General features: G+C 55.3%; 5 protein-coding genes across 5 annotated transcripts; 4 read left to right on the plus strand and 1 right to left on the minus strand.

Annotated features, from left to right (window-relative positions):
• Positions 1-1,014: 1,014 nt before the first annotated feature.
• Positions 1,015-3,196, plus strand: BZA05DRAFT_441287 (uncharacterized protein; the record flags this gene model as incomplete). The annotated part of the gene is made up of 3 exons (XM_051486654.1): positions 1,015-1,469; positions 1,550-2,924; positions 3,008-3,196. The coding sequence occupies 3 exons, from the start codon at positions 1,015-1,017 to the stop codon at positions 3,194-3,196; spliced, it is 2,019 nt and encodes a 672-aa protein (XP_051343749.1).
• A 1,373-nt stretch (positions 3,197-4,569) lies between these two features.
• BZA05DRAFT_433386 (putative rRNA processing protein Ipi1) lies at positions 4,570-6,162 on the plus strand. The gene is made up of 4 exons (XM_051486261.1): positions 4,570-4,636; positions 4,776-4,948; positions 5,012-5,647; positions 5,690-6,162. Exons 2-4 carry the CDS (start codon positions 4,901-4,903, stop codon positions 5,924-5,926), a joined length of 921 nt encoding a protein of 306 aa, XP_051343750.1. The 5' UTR covers positions 4,570-4,636; positions 4,776-4,900; the 3' UTR covers positions 5,927-6,162.
• Positions 6,163-6,682: 520 nt separating this feature from the next.
• BZA05DRAFT_385526 (uncharacterized protein) lies at positions 6,683-8,864 on the plus strand. Its single transcript, XM_051482421.1, has one exon. It carries the CDS (start codon positions 7,064-7,066, stop codon positions 8,591-8,593), a length of 1,530 nt encoding a protein of 509 aa, XP_051343751.1. The 5' UTR covers positions 6,683-7,063; the 3' UTR covers positions 8,594-8,864.
• A 520-nt stretch (positions 8,865-9,384) lies between these two features.
• BZA05DRAFT_385527 (Acetamidase/Formamidase) lies at positions 9,385-11,423 on the plus strand. Its single transcript, XM_051482422.1, has 5 exons — positions 9,385-9,799; positions 9,855-10,151; positions 10,222-10,575; positions 10,636-10,953; positions 11,025-11,423. Exons 1-5 carry the CDS (start codon positions 9,706-9,708, stop codon positions 11,222-11,224), a joined length of 1,263 nt encoding a protein of 420 aa, XP_051343752.1. The 5' UTR covers positions 9,385-9,705; the 3' UTR covers positions 11,225-11,423.
• Positions 11,424-15,047: 3,624 nt separating this feature from the next.
• On the minus strand, positions 15,048-16,981 carry BZA05DRAFT_112320 (uncharacterized protein). The gene is made up of 5 exons (XM_051478595.1): positions 16,816-16,981; positions 16,365-16,759; positions 15,927-16,301; positions 15,606-15,852; positions 15,048-15,550 (listed from the first exon to the last, which is right to left on the minus strand). Exons 2-5 carry the CDS (start codon positions 16,698-16,700, stop codon positions 15,441-15,443), a joined length of 1,068 nt encoding a protein of 355 aa, XP_051343753.1. The 5' UTR covers positions 16,701-16,759; positions 16,816-16,981; the 3' UTR covers positions 15,048-15,440.
• Positions 16,982-18,285: the final 1,304 nt, after the last annotated feature.

Here is an 18,285-nt window from a genome sequence, read left to right on the forward strand (position 1 = left end):
AGACAGAGCAGACAGAGCAGAGAAGAAGAAAGGCCAGAGAGATCTCGGGACAACAAAAGTGCACGGCTCTCGCCCTTGTAGCGAGGAAGAAAAAAGAAAAAAAAGAAAGAGAGCCATTCTTGAATCCCTGCTCCCTGCATTGGGCTCTCTGTGCTTGAGACGCAAACACACAGACACCCTTAGCACCCCCCTCCCCCTCCCCCAGCCCAGGCAAGAGAGGCGTTCCTGAACCTGAGCCTGAACCTGAATACCCCCCCCCCCCCAATCCACTCGAACACCCCCCCTCCTCACCCCCCTCCTCACCCCCCTCCTCATCCCCCCCCCCCCCCCCCCCCCCCACCACCACCCCCCCAGACAACGCCCCTCTTGGCTGTGTGTGAATGACCCCACCACCTACTCTACACAATTACTAGGTACACCGTACTCACACCGTACTCACACCGTACACCTCCAACAACAACAACAACAACAACAACAACAATCCACACATCCCACTGCCCCTCGTGCTGTTCCTTCAAGTCTTCCCTAAACGCTCTCCCCCTTCCTCTTCCTAACCCCCCATACCACTCTTGTTCGGATCCTCCGAATCACTTCTTCCAAAAAGGAAACAGCTCCACCTCCACAGCAAAAAAAAGTACTTGCTTGGTTACTCTACAGCTGCTTGCCTGCGCTTCGCATTTTCTCCGATAGCGCCGGTCCCGTCGGCTGGCCCCATATCCTGGTGGTTGCACAATCAACCCACCACGGCCGCCTGCTTCCAGCCAGTGACAGCATTTACGAGACGCACTCATCGCCACAGCTCCTTGACTGTGGTGCCTGGTTCCTAGGCGGTGTTTCTGTGCCGATCCGAGGGGCTGTATGTAGCTGGGGTTTGCAGCTTCCAGCTGGCACATAAGCACAACGCTTCCCTTCCTCACTTTTTGGCAACCTTTTCCAGCTTGGCCAGGCTGCTATACACCACCCTATCCCACCCACCTCCGTGCTTCTTTGGATCGCTGAGGATTTCTCGACCCGATGGCCACTGTTCAACGGCCAGCAACTCCTTCGTTTAGGGCAGTCAACACGGTGGATTTCGCATCGACCGAAGTATCTGCAAGGAATATGGCAACACCCCGTAGTCGGTTGACGCCACCACCATCAGCGCCGTCAGCCCCGCCAGCTACCACCACCACCACCACATCCACCACCACAACCACCACATCATCATCTTACGACTTTCGGTCGCATACCACGCCCACGATAAAGGACGAAAATCCTTCGCCATCGAGAATGTCCTGCACGCTGGAGGACGACGAAGCGAACGACCATGACGAGGATCGCGACAGCCTCGAACCCGCCGAAAAGTCCGGGGGTAGTGGCAAGAGCTCCGGCCGGGTGAAGAAAAAGAAAGGAACAAAGTTCCACTGCACCGGGTTTGGCTCGTGTAATCTGGCATTCACGAGGAGCGAACATCTAGCCAGACACATACGGTGAGTTCCTTGCCTAGCGTTTCGCCGCGACTGCCAGCGTGCGCGCGCGCATCTTTCGCGGACCCTGATGGTTGGTCTAGTAAACACACCGGCGAGCGCCCATTCATGTGTCACTGCGGCCGATGGTTCTCGCGACTCGACAACCTCAGGCAGCATTCGTCGACTGTGCACGCCGACGAGGAGATACCGTCCACTTCGCTCGCCGCGACCGGAACCCGGTATCAACGCCATGGGCGCCCCGAAAGAGTGCGCCCGAGGTCGAGGGCGCAGAGCCAAAGTGACATCCAACCACCGACGGAGCAGCAATTGCAGCCAACGCCACCAGCAGCGCTTGGATCCCCCATGGAGGATCGCCGGACGCGAAGGCGACCGGATCCGATCGTGGTCCCTCAGGATGTGGGCCAGGACGAGGGCGCTTTTAACCAGTACAGAGATCACACACCCCCAGACTCGCCGATCTCGTCGGTGTCCACATTCAGGTTTGGCGGCGTGTACAGGAATCGCACTGCCACTTATCCCGCCGTCGCGGAATCCCCAGCTGCCACGCCCACATCGAGTCGGATGGGAAGCACTACGGACAGTCCGTTTGGCAGTCCTAGCGGCTACTCGCATAGGAATTCCGTGGTGTACGATGGTACGAGTTCGTCGGTAGCCGCGCGACGGCTTTCCATGCCGCACCCGCCCACGCCGTCATTGTTCGCTGCGCCCCAAGTTTTACCTCGTCCTGGCTATGCCACCCCCTCCGCAGCCCCTGGGTCGCGACGTGATTCGCTCACTTCCGTCATCGACGACGACCGTCGACGAACCTGGCACATGGGTACGCAGGTCAATCTGAACTTTCAGAGGGACATCGTATCGCCCACGACTCAGAGCTTTGCACGAACCACGATCCATAGTCCTACGGAGCCCGGCCACCCGCCAATCGGTCAACCCCGGCCAGCACATACGGATAGGCTGCCCAGTATACATCATGTCCTCCAGGAATTCGCGCCGTCCACTCCCGAGCATCAGCGAGCATCGTGGGCTGGCGATATCTTGGAGAGACCGGGAACATCGGAACTCAAGCGGCCCTTCCACGAAGGTATTTCCGCCGTATCCGGGCGTCGTGTGGCACCCGGTCAAGTGAGGTCGAGCCACGGTAGGTCCGTCAGTAACATCGAGACGAGGAGATGGGGAGGTGGACAGAGCAACCCATTCTCGGGACCTTGGGGTGGCGACCCTCGGGATCGTCGTGAGGTTTCGCTGCAGCCAAATACGCAGTTGCCGGTTGAGACCAATAGGCATTCGGGATACTTTGGAGGAGTTCTCTCCAATATACCAAGCCCGAGGGAGCACCGACATTCGTTTGGGAGCTCGGACTCGAGTGTCAGCGAGGGTCTTGTGACCCCAGTTGCACCTTTACGTGCGCAACCACGGATACTGGGCGAACCCGGAGATGCTGTGTTCCATACAGAGGTAAGATAGTAATCCGGCTATTCGTCTAACCGCTACGCGAGGCCGTTCCCGAGGGAGACGAACCGTTTGCTGACTCCGTGCAGAGTCCGGACAAGGACTACATCGACCGTTCCTGCGAGATGACCGGCGTCGAAACCACCGGTCAATCACCGTCTACATGTAACGAGCGGATAAACGCGGGGAACATGGAGCAACACGCTATGCCACCGGACTTTCCGGTATCCCGACTCGATGCCCTGGTTTCTGCTGCGGCTGTGGCGGCCAAGATATGAGCAACACTCCTCTTATCAGCATCCGACGGCTCGGGGGGATGTTATCGCCGGTTTATTTGTTTTGCGTTGTCTTGGAGTACGAGTCGATGCGACGTGTTTCAGGGCGTCGTACAATGGCCAGCACACCTCATAGGGTTCACATTCGCATCCCTGCGCCATCCGGTGCAAGGCTGCTATCGTCCGGTCTCCGGTACATCAACCTTTCTCGATATTGCCAATCTGTTTTTTGCCGTGTCCTGTACAAACAACACCTTCGCTTTTTCTCTCCATCTCTTCTCCGTCTATCTGTTTTTTTTTTTCCTTTCTTGTTTTTTCTTTTTTCCCCTTTCCTTTCCGAGGCGGCGGTGGCGCGGAGGTTGTGTGGCGTATTCGGAGCTTTTTCTTGCTTTGTTTTTGTGCATTTTACCTTCTCTCACCGCTACTTGTAGGGTTTCGAATTTTCCGGCGCATCTATCGGGGCGGAGGGCTGTTTTTGTTTTTTTACCTCCATCAACGGTCGTTGTGTTGTCTGATCTCCATTTTTGTGGTTGGAGAGAGAGAGAGGGATGGAGGGGGGAGGGGGAGGAGGGAGGGGTGACGGACTTACATACGACCATGCTCTATCCTATCTGCATCGACGGTGGGCCATGCAACACAGTCTGCTTATTTCTAAGGACTGTCAGGAGAGACGAAACACGAAAGATTTACGAATGGCTTCGACGACTACTACTACGACTACGACTACGACTATCACTTTTTACATCTCCTTCTGCGTTCGGTTTGGATTGGGGGGTTTGGTATGAACTGGGAAGGAAAGGAAAGGACGCTGCATGTTTGATCTCTCATGTTTACTGCGCTGCTGTCTGGTTGTTATTTTGCATGCATATGATGGTCTGGGCGAGGTACGGAAGGAATGACCGGCGGCCACAGCAAGGAAACGGCCGGTTAGGGGAGGGCCTGGGGAGACTGTGATTTGGTTCTTTGGTTTACCGGCGTCAAATGGGATTTTTTGTTTTCGTTTTGCTTTTTGTTTTCTACTTCTTCTTCTTATTCCTCTGTTCCTGCCCCATATCTCTGTCCTGTCTACCATAAGAGGAATTGAAAACTGTGCGTTTTTATTTGATCTGATCAGTGATGGTGGTGCTGATGGTGGTGTGGGGTTAATGGCGGGGATGTGGATGGCGTCGAGAACTGGTAGGGTTGCTACTTTGCGGATGCAGGTCGTTGTCGCTGCGTACATGATCTGTGTATAGTAGAGTGCCTCTGGGGTCGTCTGCCATCCCATCCCCGGCCGTCGCTGCCGGCTTGCGGCCTGCGGCCTGCGGCTTGATGGAGGTGTGCCTAGATACGATACGGGGGTGTTTCAAATATGGCGGTTTTCTTGGTGGGGGGTTCGGTTCGATGGTGGGATAGTGGGATGATTGTCGGTGAGTGAGGATTTGTGCTTGTGCTTGTGCTCAGGTGAGCCGTTCATTGCTTTTGGTTTGGAGTCTGGAGGTGTGGTCCGTGTCAACACAGAGCCGCACTCATGCTGGTCGATGCGGCGGGGGTAGTTAGGGCTGCTAGTTAAGCGAGAATGGAAGAATAATGCTTGTTGAAGAAGAAGAAGAAAGAAAGTTGCGACGACGACGCCGCCACCTCTACCTCTACGTCCTCCGACAACGAACAATCTCCAACGAACAATCTCCAACGAACAATCTCCAACGAACGAACAGAGTCGCAGCCATGACCTCCTCCAACAAAAAGAAGCGTGCGAAGATCGCTGACTTCAAGGTACCCCCCTCGTCCCGCGGCGCTCCTCCCTCCCTCCCGTAGTCCCTAACCCGCCGTGTGTAGAAACAAAAGCTCCGCGTCGGCAAGACGCCCGCTCAATCCGCCAACTTCACGCCGACCTCCTTCCGCACCAAAGCGATCGTTCTCGCCTCGCAGAACGTGCACCACGTCGTCGACATAACCGCGCAATTCCAGCACCACGTAACCCTCTTATCGCACCACACGCCCGCGACGCGAAAGGATAGTCTCCACTACCTCTCCCTGCACCTCCCTTCCTCGCCGCTCCCCTCAGCCATCCTCCTCCCCAAGCTCGCGCCATTGATCCAAGACCCCTCTTCCAGCGTCCGCGCCGCGCTCCTCTCCCTCCTCACCACCCTCCCCGCGCGCGACGCGCGCCTACACCTCCCGCCGATCCTGCTGCATATCTGGAGCGCGATCTCACATATCCAGCCGGACGTGCGCGCGGACTCGACGGGGTTCTTGCAGTGGGCGCTGCGTGCGGCGCCGAGGGAAACGCTCGCGCACGGGGGGTGGGAGAAGGGGCTGATCATGTTTGTGGGACTTATGGGGTTCGGTGATGCATCCGTTGCGGCCGGGTCGAAGGGCGCGAAGGCTGTCTTGAGGCATTTGGGTGTGTTGAGGGAGTTTTTGGAGGTGGGCTGTCCTGGCGAGGGCGAGGGGGGCGGGGACGGGGGGAGGGTAAGGGGGGTGGGGGGATTGCATTGGAGTGCCGCAGTGCAGTTGAGGAGGGCGGGGGCGGCGGAGTTTAGGTACTTGGGCTTGTTTGAGGTGGGCGATGGAGAGGGGCCGGAGGATGCGGAGGGCAGGAGGAGGTGGTGTAGGGAGAAGGGGGGCGAGGCGGTTAGGAGGTTGAGGAGGGGGCTGGATGGGCTTGCAAAGGAGGGGGGAGAGGTCGGCAGGGCGGCCGGGAGGGTTGTGGCTACGCTTGAGGGCGTGTTGGAGGTGAGGGAGGAGTAGGGAGAGGGTTTTGTGGATTATACGGCGTTTTGGGTTTTTAAAATGGAGGTTTTGAGTGGAAGGTGATGGTCATGGCACTTGCACGGCGAGCGGGAGATGTGCTGAGTGGGGTAGAGGATTGGCTATAGATACGCAGTTCAAAGACTCTAGAGCATGAAGGCTGGTCCCGTAAGGCCCTGATCAAAGACCGTCTTCATTCCCAGGCCCATTCCTCATCAATATGGCGAGAGCCGTGGCCGCTCGTTGCTACGGGTTCGAGTGACGTTGCATGACACTATCCGCAAGTCGACGAGACGCCGATCGTTGCGTGGAGACACAGCGGACGGCGGAGGGAAGATGGCCGCTATTACATAAGTGTACGTAGGGTGGGTGCATGCACCTTGATGGATTCGGGCCAGGAACAGCCCAGGGAGGAGCCTTGAGCCTTAAGCCTTGAGCCTTCTCGCTGCAGTGTATTTACTTCCATGCCACGACAACCGGCAGCACCACCAGCGCCGGCACTATTATTACCTCTCCAAAGCACAGCGGCCGGTCCGCTGTAGCCCCCCTCCTCGTCTACTTGCTCCTGTTTCCTTCGTCCACTCCACCGCAGTGCAGAGCAATGTCCTCCCCCTCCCCACAGCTCTCATTCGTGACTGCGTCCTGCGCCTCCTCCACCTCCTGCGCCTCCTCTGCCTCCTGTGCCTCGGGCACATCCAGCTCCCACCTCCGGCGCTCCTACCCCAAGTCCGCATACCCGCCCATCCCACCCATCCCACCCATCGTTCCCGACTCTCACCCGCACCCGCACCTGGAGGACCCGGGGGACATCCGCCAGCTGCTATGGCCCGCCGAGCGGCTGCCGTACTACAGCAGCAAGAGCGGCGCGTTCCTGGGGACTATCAACGCAAGGATGAGGTCACGCCCTACCACGCTCACCGCGAGAGCGACGCAGCGCAGGTATGCGCACGCCATATTGGAGAGTATGCCGGTGGATGGGAGGGATCCGATGTGGAGGGAGGGGGTTGCGGGTGCGGCCTGTGCGGCTGCGGGTGGGGACACGGGACTGTGGGATTCCCCCGATGAGCCGTTTCCCGAGGAGGGGGTGGCGGCGCAGTTGAGGCAGTATGGGGAGGTTCGTTCCTTTTCTTCTAATATATGGGTGGTGTGACGCTGATGATAACGCAGATGTTTGCCTACCTCTCCCGCCTATACGAGAATGCTTTGAACTGCCCTCGGCAGCTCAAGCGGGCCGAGCAGATTGTGCGGCGAGGCCGCGAGATCCTGGCGGCTGTGCGGCTGCTGGCCGGACAGCCACGGAGGAATCATCCGCCCGCTGGAGGTACCGAGGCTAGGAATACGAGTGAGGTTTCGCTGTGGGGCTGGCAGCCGCATAGGGAGATTGAGCTGGCGGAACGCGTCTGTGAGCGACGAAGGCTTAGGGCGGCGGAGGCTAGAGCGAGTGCTAGGGAACAGAAGACCCTGAGTAAACGCGGGCCGCCGAGGGAGTGGAAACTTAAACCTTCGTCTTCGGTTGAGGATGATGATGATGATGATGATGATGATGATGATGATGATGATGATGATGATGATGATGATGATGGTGATGTTGGTGGTGCCGTGCAGGCGGAGGAGGGCAGGGACGATGGGGGAAACGAGGCGGGGGAGGGAAGGCAGAAGACCTGGGCTGAGGAAGAGCTGGAGCGGTCCAGAAGGCGGAGGGCGAAACTCGCAGCTGCGGTGACTTCGGACGAACCCAACGGCATAAACCTTCCTCTCCTGTATGGAGGCAACGACAGTAAGACCGAATTACCTGTTGACCAACGCCCTCCAATCCTCGTCTTCCCTCGACGGCCGGAGCCCATTCATTGGACTTATCCCAATTGGAACGACGGCTGGGACATACCTACGCTCAGGCTACCGCCGCCTCAGAACGAAAAGTATACCACCGCAGTAGTATCGTCTGGAGATCGGTTCCTGAGGACCCACACCATAAAAGATTCGATCGAATGTTTATCCATACCAGCGTATCGCCGGCCAATTTCGGAGCCCGTATCACCGAAAACGGTGCCGGTTACTTCTCCATTCACCACCACCACCGAGGAATCCAGCTCGAATTATGCGACAACCGATAGCGAGCAAATAGCCCTGGCCGCGAGCCTATCCCCGATCACAACGCCATCCACGACGAACCAGACATCCTCGAGCAGCAACTCGATGGGTTCCGGGAATCCAACACTGCGCAAGTTTCGAGCCGCTTTCAAAAGCGTGTTCCCAAATGGCCAGAAACGTCTTCCCTGGGCATCAAAGCGAGGTGCCGCTTCCCTTCAGCCGTCTGCGCCGATGGCCGTTTCGCCGCAGGAGGAGGAGCCTACGAAAGTCACCGAGATTACGTTACGCTCGAATAGAACCACCACCTTGGAAAGAGTCGACTCACTAAGCGGGACAGACCGTAGCGAAGGGGAGAAACTGACAAGGACCGAGAGAGAATACCAAGAGATCTTGGAGGCTCTACGAGGAACGAGGCGGGAGTTGATGGTGGAAAGAGCTGAACGGCGGAGATCGAGAAGCCGAGGCAGACGGTTGGAGCGGGGACGCAGCATTTCGAGGAGCAAGAGCAAGGAAACCGTGAGGCAGAGCCGGGAGACTGTCAGGTGGTGGCTGGGAGAGGTGCATCTGGCGGAATAGCTGTGACGGATGGTGTCCGAGGCTTGTCCATACGCAGTTGCGGTTGCTAATGCTTTAGGTGTTGACGGGTGTGGGGATGGCAGCGCAGGTTTCCTAGTGGCCGGGTTTGGCTGCAGGTTAGGTCTGCATTTGGGAGTGGCTTTTGGCAACGCCTCTTTTTTGTACAGAATTGAACGGCGAGTTCATCCAAGTTCCAACTTGGAGCTGAAGCTCCGTCGAACTCCCCGTGAAGCTGCCCGCGTATATGTCGGCAATCATTGACACATCTCTGAGACACCTGTGCTAGGTATCTCAATCGAGATGGCCCCCCGCCTGATTCGCCCCCACCTCTGATAAGCGGGTTAGTTATCGATAAAGGCGGATCACCCCGCGGAGAACGCAGGGGCCAGATCGAATAAGGCTGTCCGGTAACTAGAGTAGCACGAAACTATTTCACCATACAAGTAACTATCTCGAGTTTATCTACGCGACGCGGATACAATCCCTCAAGGCACACAAGAGACGGGTACATATAATCGGCCTGTGATTAGACCTTGCCATTATACAATTCCCTCTGCGTAGCCGTCGGCGCGTGGCCATTGTATCATCCGTCGTCATGGCGCCGGCGGAATGGATCTGCTACTGTCCTGTCCCGCCGGACCGAACACCACGTTACGCCTCGTTAAGTGTCGCTCCAAGGCAAGGCATGTCACACCATCGTTGTATGTGACTTGTATCCGTTGCACGCGTGGTACGGCGTTGCCGAGCCTTCCGCCCACCCCGCAACCACGATACGCCCTGCCTGCCTGCCTGCCTGCCTGCCTGCCTGCCTGCCTGCCTGCCTGCCTGCCTGCCCCGCATCTGAATCCGTCACATGTGGTTGTGTGAAAGCTATGGCTAATGGATGGAGGGGAGATCAACATCCTGCCGGTACCCTACCTATCATGTCGGATATCTGCGAGCTGGGCAACCGTCGATCGCTGCCCAGCGACAGCTCGAGGAGAGGGTACTTAATGCTTCCAATGCCTTGAGATATCCAGTTCCCATCCCTCATCTCATCTCATCTCATCTTGTCTTGTCTTATATCGAATCCTTGATTTCATATCCAAATTCCTACCTAAACCATCTTCACAATGCCTGTTGGACCCATCCGCACCGCCCTCAAAGTCGACCTCGACAAGCCTGCGCCCTCGCAGGCGGGCCTCCACAACCGGTGGCACCCGGACAGTGAGTACCCTCGTCCCCAAGTATCCTTTCTCCTCGCTGACTCAGCATAACGCAGTTCCCTTCGCGGCGACCATCCAGCCCGGCGAGGTAGTGACGATCGAGTGCGTAGACTGGACCGGCGGACAGATCAAGAACGACGACTCAGCCGACGACGTCCGCGACGTCGACCTGAGCTGTGTCCACTTCCTCTCGGGGCCGTTCGAGATTCCTGGCGCGGAGCCCGGAGATATCCTCACCGTTGAGATCCAGGATGTTCAGCCGTTCGCGGAAAGACCCTGGGGCTTCTGCGCGGTGTTTGATAAGAAGAATGGTGGTGGGTTCTTGGATGAGGAGTATCCCCAGGCTGCTAAGGGTATGTGACCTCGAGGAGGGGGGTGTAGGGGGGGGGGATGGCGGATGGCTGATGACTGGTGACCCTATAGCTATCTGGGACTTCGAGGGCATCTTCTGCAGCTCGCGACACATTCCCGGTGTGCGGTTCCCGGGATTGATCCACCCCGGTATCATGGGGTGTGCGCCGTCGACCGAGCTCTTGGCCGAGTGGACCCGTCGGGAGAGTGAGCTCGTGGCTACCAGCGAGCTTGCGAAGACCCGTGATGTCGCGCTGCTGCCCGAGCCAAAGAGCATCCATGCCGGCTCGGCAACCGGCGAGTTGAAGGCGAAGATCGGTGCCGAGGGTGCTAGGACTATCCCCGGTCGTCCTGAGCACGGTGGTAACTGCGACATCAAGAACTTGTCGCGTGGATCGAAGACTTACCTGCCTGTGCACATCAAGGGTAACTACCCCCGCTACCCCTACCATTGAATTGCCACCGAACTGATCACGTCCTCCACAGGCGCCGGCTTCTCCGTTGGAGACCTCCACTTCTCTCAAGGCGACGGTGAGATCTCGTTCTGCGGCGCGATCGAGATGGCCGGGCGGATCACCGTCAAGTTCGACATCGTCAAGAATGGCATGGAGACGCTGGGGATGAAGTCGCCGGTGTACATCCCGGGGCCGGTAGAGCCCAACTTCGGCCCCGGCCGCATGCTCACGTTCGAGGGCTTCTCGGTCGATTCCGCTGGAAAGCAGCACTACCTCGACGTCAACGTCGCTTACAAGCAGACTTGCTTCAGGGTCATCGAGTACCTTAAGCGCTTTGGGTACAGTGGTGGTGAGTTGCCTTCTTTCTTCCTTCCCTCCCGCCGAGTAAGACGGATGTACAGGTACTGATCATGTGGGCAGAGCAAATCTACCTCCTCCTCTCGTGCGCCCCCGTGCAGGGCCACATCGGCGGCATCGTGGATATCCCCAACGCCTGCACGACCATGGGCCTGCCCATGGATATCTTCGACTTTGATATCTCGCCTGCCTTTGCGTCTAAGAACGGCGGTGTCACGAAGATGGACCTCGGAAGCTGCGCGTACACTAGTGATCGCAAATAGGCGGCGGCGGTGGGAGACGTGGTGAATCGTGTACTTTAGCAAGCTGTGTACTTATCTACTTACCCCATTGTACTTTGTATCGCTTGGATTGTATCTTTTGGATCTTCCTATACCATTGATGGATGCTGTGCGATCGAAATCATGTGCCAACTGGGGGCCGTGGGGACTGAGGAATTGAGTCGTCCTCGAACGGTGCGAGTGACGCATAGTGAATGCGTGTGTACAGTCCGTAGTTGACGCTGGGGGACGGATAGGTTTCACAGACGCCTAGGTGTTTCGCCCCGCCCCTGCTATGAAGTGAGGGTGAGTGCATCACCATCCAACCCGTTCCCGATCCATCCGCCCACGAACTTAAGGCGCTGTTTTCACCACTCATCTACCCAACCAAGGAGTTCACACCGTCTGCCCGCTCTTTCAATTTCTTTCAATTGTCCAGGAGCACTGGAGTACCGGCCCCTGTGTCCTCTCGAGTCTCGAGTCGGTTTCGAGTGATCAAGTGCACTCTCCCAATGTGTACTATGCACACGGTGGTGGATCATGGTGGGTCTATGGCTCTATGCCATCGAGATTTGAAAATAGAAGTGTGGCAGTGTATGTAAGCTTTAGGGATGACACGATTCAAGCACATACCTACCAGGTACTTGGTATGCACCATAGGGCCGTCGGCCATCAATTAGGTACATGCATACGTTTTGTTCCCCGAGCCTCAGATAGGTAGAGGATACTACATACGACAGAAAAATAAGCCGGACTGGGTGAAAGAGGCTGATTCTGGTGAGAAGCCAGGGACAATACTAAGAAGCCACAAAGGCTGCTTATGTTTACGGCGACGATGCGGAAGGACAGAGAACAGTACACTACAAAGAACCAGTGACCGGAATAGGCAAATAGACGCCTGATAACCGACAGCAACAGACCGCGGTAGGGAATGATGCCCTATGATGGACGGCCCGTAACGACGGCGCGGGCAGACATCGGACAACACTATCTTCGGCTGGAGACTAACTACTGCAGCAGCACAGTCAGATTGGGCCAGGCCCGGATAAACTCTTTCCGAATTCCGAGCGGGAAGACTGAGAAGTGGCGAGGTCAACATATGTGGCTTGTTTTTGTTTCATCGTTTCTGCTGCGTTCGGGCGGTTTCGGCCAAAGCAGCTACCGGTATCAGACATATGAGTTCTAACCCCGCCTCCTCCTCTATATCAGAGGGCCGGAGCACCCTCATCACTCCCCGGCAGAAGAAAAACCGCTTTAGGTATACATGTTATTGGAGACGAAAGAAAAGCTCCGGCTTCTACTCCCTGATTTCTTTCCCGAAATATTTCCCGCCCTCTGTCCTGTCAAGCCGCCGCCTTCCGGTGGGACCGTGCTGCTGACGTCGTCACTCGTCCAAGATCAGTGCTCCTGATAGTCCAGTCCAGTCCTGACTGCATCAGTCCAGTCCCGTCCATAAAATTGGAGGACGGTTTGAGTTCAGTCCGTCCCAAAGTTTTCCCGCCTCGGACTGCAGTCGACTACAGTCGACTGACAGACTGCCACTTTCTGAAATTTGTGGGTCGAACTATTGGGCTAGCGGACATGACTCTCGCAACTTTCTAACGTATCATCTGTTCTCTTTTCGTAAAAGCGCCGTACATTACAACGTGTTGAGCATCGAGATATATATGGTGGAGGTTTTCTAGTAGGAACCGCCTCCATGCGATTCCATCGACAATGTGGTACAGTAATGGGCGGATCAATCACATGAACCTGGCTGGAAAGATCCCGCGAGAATGGCCCTCGAGTACCTATTTGAGCATTCCCGCCATGAGCGCAGAGACGGAACGAGGGTTTAGTGGGGCTAAAATCACACTCTCTCATCGCCGCTGCAGCATGGGTGACGACGCACTAGAGGCACTGGAATGTCTCAAAACTGGCAACGAGCTGGTCATGTAGCTGCTACAAAGGACGGTATCGAGGAGATGGAGACTATGCCCAATGCTCTGTGCGACGAGGATTTGCAATAGCTGTCCTATAGCCGTGTACAAAAAGTTCATTACTGATTTCAAATATTTTCCGTTCAAAGTACCAGTCCATCCAGTCGACTGCAGTCCGTCCAGCCCTTCCGGTTGCGCAGACTGCCCAGTCCAGTCTACGCCTCCAGCCAGACTGAACCTATCAGTCCAGTCCGACATTTGCCGAAAGACGGACTGGACTGATTGATTGATTGATTGATTGATTATTCATATAGCATGGAACCCTAAGGTTATGGCCGGTAGAGGTATCTACAATACAACATTTTGACAAAGAAATTCCACAACCAAATCCATACAGAAGTGACAGCAAATCCCTTCGTCGTCGCAATATTCAAAACTGAGCCTCCGAAGAGGCTCGGTTTGTCGGTTTGTGCGCTGTAGCGGCGCGTCGTAGCCCTCCTCTTCTCCAAAAGGTACCTCCACTCGGTACTACCCTCAACATAACCAGTCTAGCGCACACGGCATGATGCTCGAAAGGAATCGTCGTCTCGGGGTTTGCATAGCTATCAAGGCCGGGGCTCGATGAATAGCAGCGAAGAGATTTGGATCGAAGGCGGGGTTGGCAAAATGCCAGTCGTCGTGGTCAACGTGGTCCTGGGCCAAGCCCTGAGCTCTCCCCCTGGAGTTCACTCTCCTCCCCGCCGTCGCCGTATCGCCTGCTGAACAGGCTCTACTAGAGTGATGAAATCGATGATGATGTGCGGGGAAGCGATGGTGAGACTTCTTCAGAGGTTCGGACGTAGTACCCGTGGTGGTGCAGTTCTCCGGTCAGGGACCGAGGCTCGATTGATCTCTATCGCTTCATGCTCATCGTCGTTGAATTCGTCGGTCGGAGCACTCAATCCGCGATCGGAAAGAGTGGACACACACGCCACATGAATCCTGAAGCCAAAGTGAGCGGGGCATTTGGTGTGCCAACACATAGTCTTGGCATTTCTGGAAGGTTGGTGTGGTTGTCGGAGAGTGTGTATCGACGGACTGGACTGCACTAACTACCTATGGCAGGCACCGTCTAAGATATTGCACATTTGTCATATTGGTAATATGCGCCTCGAGAATCCTGTTTATCCTCATACTTGCTTCTGCTTCTCTCTGGTATGTCTAGCTGACCATCCGCTGTGTTTTGCGCACGAATCGAGCAACTGAAAAACATCACACTCATATTTTCAACAGCAGCTGGGGAAGAATGCAGAGTGATATCTCAAGATGGCTAAAACGTCCGTAGTTGGCCAAGGCTCACTCGGACATAACTAGTAATGATGGGGAATAGACATCCGCACAAGCTCCTCGGCCGGCGTGCGCTGAAGCACATGACCATACTCCCGCCGCTTCGCACCGCGGTCGCCTCCCTGGCAGGCGATAGGGCTCGTGGGCTAACTGCGTGTTAGTACCAGCGTAGGCTGGGCCGGGGTACTATATCCAGTCCGATGCCCTGTATGCTCGGGAAGCGGGCCTTACTCCACGCGATTGGAAGCAATAACGGGACCGAAGCTCTGAGCTCGAGTGAGAGTGGGAGCTTACACAACGTTCGGTTGACCTCGGTTCCGGAATAGAACAATCATAGTACTAGTATTCTTAGGACTGTGAGCCCAATAGCATTTGTCTATATAATTGTTTCTCTGGTAAGTTATTATTAGTTGGAAGGAAGAAGAAAGAAAAAGGTGTGAACACCTAAGCGAATGAGAAACCGAAGTGGTTTCGGATTGGACTTGGACTGGAATGGGTAAGTTGGGCCGGTGGTGGAGCCGCGGCAGCCGCGGTTTGGACGTCAGGTGAACACGAGGATCGAGACTATTATTTGCAATTCACTTTATAGGTCACCGTGGACTACTCCGAGAGAGTGAAAATATGATGAGCAAAAAATAACACACAAAGTCCTCTCGTCAGCCCCGGAGGGTCTTCATTGCTGAAGCGTACCATATATCCGAGCAAGAGGAAAGCCAGACCAAAAGAAAGTTAGAACAGACGAAAACCCTAGGTGAAGGACCGTAAGAAGAAACCAAGAACCGATGAGCAAAGACCCAAAACATACATACGCAGACCGAAGACCCGGGCATAAGCAAATCAAGCTCCACCCAACCAAACCCGACGTGATACCTAAAAACGATGGTATGAAATGATGCAGCCGCCCAAAATTCCGTGAAATCGTAACGAAGAAAACGTGACCAACATCCATCTCACCCTTCCCCGCTCAATTTTCCTCAAGAATCCAAGTGATCACTGATCATGAGCTTTGACGTGAATTTGCCGCTGAGGCTGTCACAGTCGTCCCTCGAATACTGTGCTGCCTGACGTAGCGCGAGGTATTGCTCTGATTCTTGCAGTTTAGCTCCACATCCGTCTTTTGCGAACAGGGGTGAGTTTACCGAGCTTGGGGGCTTGCTGGCTCATCGTCTTCAGGTACTCAACCGCTTCCTTCTCATGGCCGGTCACCTGGCTCGCCTGATTTTGATCCCAATCGGCCGCGAACGGGACGAATCCCCGGGAAACCGTGCGGAAATGCGATACAAGCATTTCCGCAAGGCGTGCGTTTTTCCCAATCAACATAGAGGGTGACGCTCCGAGGGGCCACAAGAAGGCCTTGCTTGGGTTGGATTGGGAATTCTTTATATTCTATACCCCAACGAAGATTAGCGACACTTTCGCAACAGGCTCTGGGGAGGGTACTAGCTGCGGATAAAACTTACCAGTTGGAGAAACCGTTCTTGTAGAGTAGGGCCATCGTGCTCCCAAGTGTTCAAGCCCCAAGTGTCTCGCTCAATACTGCTGAGGTGCACGAAGATCGTCAAGAAAATTCCAAACCAATCGGTCGAGTTACGATCCAAGATATGATTTTGAAGTTCCGTCAGCAGTTCATTCTCCATCGTAGCAACTCTGAGCTCAAGCTGGGCGTCTAGCTGCTGGTTGATCAACCGCGGGAGCGGGATGAAACCATGGAATTTCATTTCTGGGTCGTTGATTGGTTCCATCCCCAATGTGTTTACACCACAGATTCTCCATGAGCTGCGAAAGAAAAAAGTTTGCGCAACCCAAATACGTAATACCTTTTGGACTAGGACGCTCTATTTACTCTCATTGTAAGCTCCTGCTATACTATAATCCGGAAGTCCGGGCGGGGTACATACCAGGTTTTTGTTTCCTTGTGCGTATTCCTGGGCTGCTCTCATCGTGCTTGCGAATATCGGAACTTCATCGCTAGATGGCCTCAATTCATCGTTGATGAAAGATTGAACGTGCTTGTCGAGATATTCGTCGAAAGTTTCGGGCGATATCTCTTCCTTTATACCATAGCATGTCGAGGGAAGGCGAGTGAAATCTGGACTGCCAGAAACCCGCCATACAATATGCTGGAGCAATGTTTCATCGTGGGGTACGAACTGATAAGCCTTCAGTTGAAGGCTTGGTGAGTATCCGTTGTGAACCTCAAAGATTTCTCCACCAAGGGGGACAGAGCCAGCCATTTCAACGTCCCAAATTCGAACGTTCTCGAGGAGTGATACAACCCTGCCCCGATATATCACTAGGAGATAATCGTTAGTACAGGAAGTGATCGGGCCCGGCCCTGAACTTCAATACCTCGATTGAAAACTGCTTTTTCCTTGAACTGCGCTGGAACGCAGATTGATTTCCATAGTTTTAAAGAGAGACATCGTTCGCATGGGATGCCGCCACGGCACTAGTAGAACCAAACACCCGCTGTCAGATCACCAGCACGTTGAACGGACGGATCATAGAGAGCTTGCCTTCTCCTTATAGATTTTACACCTCAAACAGACACCGTGTTTGCGATTCCGTTTGATGGCTTGTCGCTCCAACTCGTCGGTGCGCCTCCTGCCTGACCCCTTTCCCGCCATCGGCTTATTGTTCTCCCTATTCCTGCTCCGCGTAGGTTTGGGATTCTCCGCTGGATTGGTGCCGGGTGGAACCAGAACAAAGCATCCAGGTTCGTCGAGTTCACATGTCGTCAGGGCCTCTCTATCACTGCCGTAGGTGCTGGATGACGGTGAGTGCTGGGGGCTGGATATAGGTGGGCTTTCACCATCGGCGGACGGCGGTGAGAGGTTATCGAACCTCGAGAACTGAGAGGGGAATTCATGGGGCAATGGTGGGCCAAAAGCGGTCGGCAGGGGTAGTGACGGCAATTGTTGATTACGATCCCGATCACCCTTGATGATCGTAGGATCGATGTTGTGGGACCGCCCACGATGGGATAACACTTCTGCAGAGTATCTGCATCAGTAAGGTAGGATGGTGTGTGATGAAGTGGTCATGTAGTACCGTGATGATCTGGAGCTGATAATCCTTCAATTGTCGGAAGGGAGCTGCGAGGTGCTAGATTTACCCCAGTGCCGGGATTTAGAGGCTGTTACAAGTCAACCCAATGCAGTGAACCCCAACCTAGCTCTCGTCGGCCATAGGATTGGTTGAGGATAGGCAGACAGAACGAGAGCTCGAAGAACGGACGCATGGCACTCACCCGACTCGTTGCCGTGTAAGCAGGTTCGGCGGTTAGAAAAGTAGAAGTGTAACTTCCAGAAGGCTGATTGAGGAAATCTGGCGCGGAACCTCGCCGTTCTGTGCGTAAGAGAAGAGGTATGTCTCAGCAGCTGAACTAAAGATCCCACGAACACGACAGCATGCGAGAACTAGAAGCCCCAAGCATCTATCGACACGAGACCGGTGGCATTGCAGCACCAGAACTCCATCATATGCGACATGGTTCTGCACGCGTTCTCGCATGTTCGTGGCAGGCGATCGCGGGGAAGGACGAAGAGCTACCTTGGGCACTGTAATGGCAGCCGTGATGGTAGAGCTGAGGACTGGGAGTCCGGTTCTGGCTCCATCGATGCCTGCAAAGGTCGATTCTGTATCAGTATGGGCTCTTGTAGTACAGGTCCCGTAGAACCCGATAAGCATGCTGCACAGACGCGGACGCAATCTCGAACTGTTACTTCCGTACCATTCATTACTACTCTGCTCCCCCTGCTCCGGGTGTTGTTGCCCCCGCAGAGGGTGGGATTCTGCGGTGGAGTGTCGGCTGGTTAC

Source organism: Tricharina praecox (assembly GCF_024521635.1).
Source record: "Tricharina praecox strain CBS 144465 chromosome Unknown BZA05scaffold_2, whole genome shotgun sequence".
Taxonomy (NCBI): Eukaryota; Fungi; Ascomycota; class Pezizomycetes; order Pezizales; family Pyronemataceae; genus Tricharina; species Tricharina praecox.

What these genes read in the sequence shown, in the direction of transcription:
- BZA05DRAFT_112320 (XM_051478595.1), bottom strand. Translation starts at nt 16,700, where the DNA reads ATGGCTGGCTCTGTCCCCCTTGGTGGAGAAATCTTTGAGGTTCACAAC. An exon ending in CACAAGGAAACAAAAACCTG is followed by an intron (nt 16,302 to 16,364) that starts GTATGTACCCCG and finishes GAGAGTAAATAG; the next exon opens with AGCGTCCTAGTCCAAAAGGT. An exon ending in AAGAACGGTTTCTCCAACTG is followed by an intron (nt 15,853 to 15,926) that starts GTAAGTTTTATC and finishes GTTGGGGTATAG; the next exon opens with AATATAAAGAATTCCCAATC.
- BZA05DRAFT_385526 (XM_051482421.1), top strand. Translation starts at nt 7,064, where the DNA reads ATGGGTGGTGTGACGCTGATGATAACGCAGATGTTTGCCTACCTCTCC.
- BZA05DRAFT_385527 (XM_051482422.1), top strand. Translation starts at nt 9,706, where the DNA reads ATGCCTGTTGGACCCATCCGCACCGCCCTCAAAGTCGACCTCGACAAG. An exon ending in CAACCGGTGGCACCCGGACA is followed by an intron (nt 9,800 to 9,854) that starts GTGAGTACCCTC and finishes AGCATAACGCAG; the next exon opens with TTCCCTTCGCGGCGACCATC. An exon ending in CCTGCCTGTGCACATCAAGG is followed by an intron (nt 10,576 to 10,635) that starts GTAACTACCCCC and finishes CGTCCTCCACAG; the next exon opens with GCGCCGGCTTCTCCGTTGGA.
- BZA05DRAFT_433386 (XM_051486261.1), top strand. Translation starts at nt 4,901, where the DNA reads ATGACCTCCTCCAACAAAAAGAAGCGTGCGAAGATCGCTGACTTCAAG. An exon ending in CGAAGATCGCTGACTTCAAG is followed by an intron (nt 4,949 to 5,011) that starts GTACCCCCCTCG and finishes CGCCGTGTGTAG; the next exon opens with AAACAAAAGCTCCGCGTCGG. An exon ending in GGGGCGGGGACGGGGGGAGG is followed by an intron (nt 5,648 to 5,689) that starts GTAAGGGGGGTG and finishes GCCGCAGTGCAG; the next exon opens with TTGAGGAGGGCGGGGGCGGC.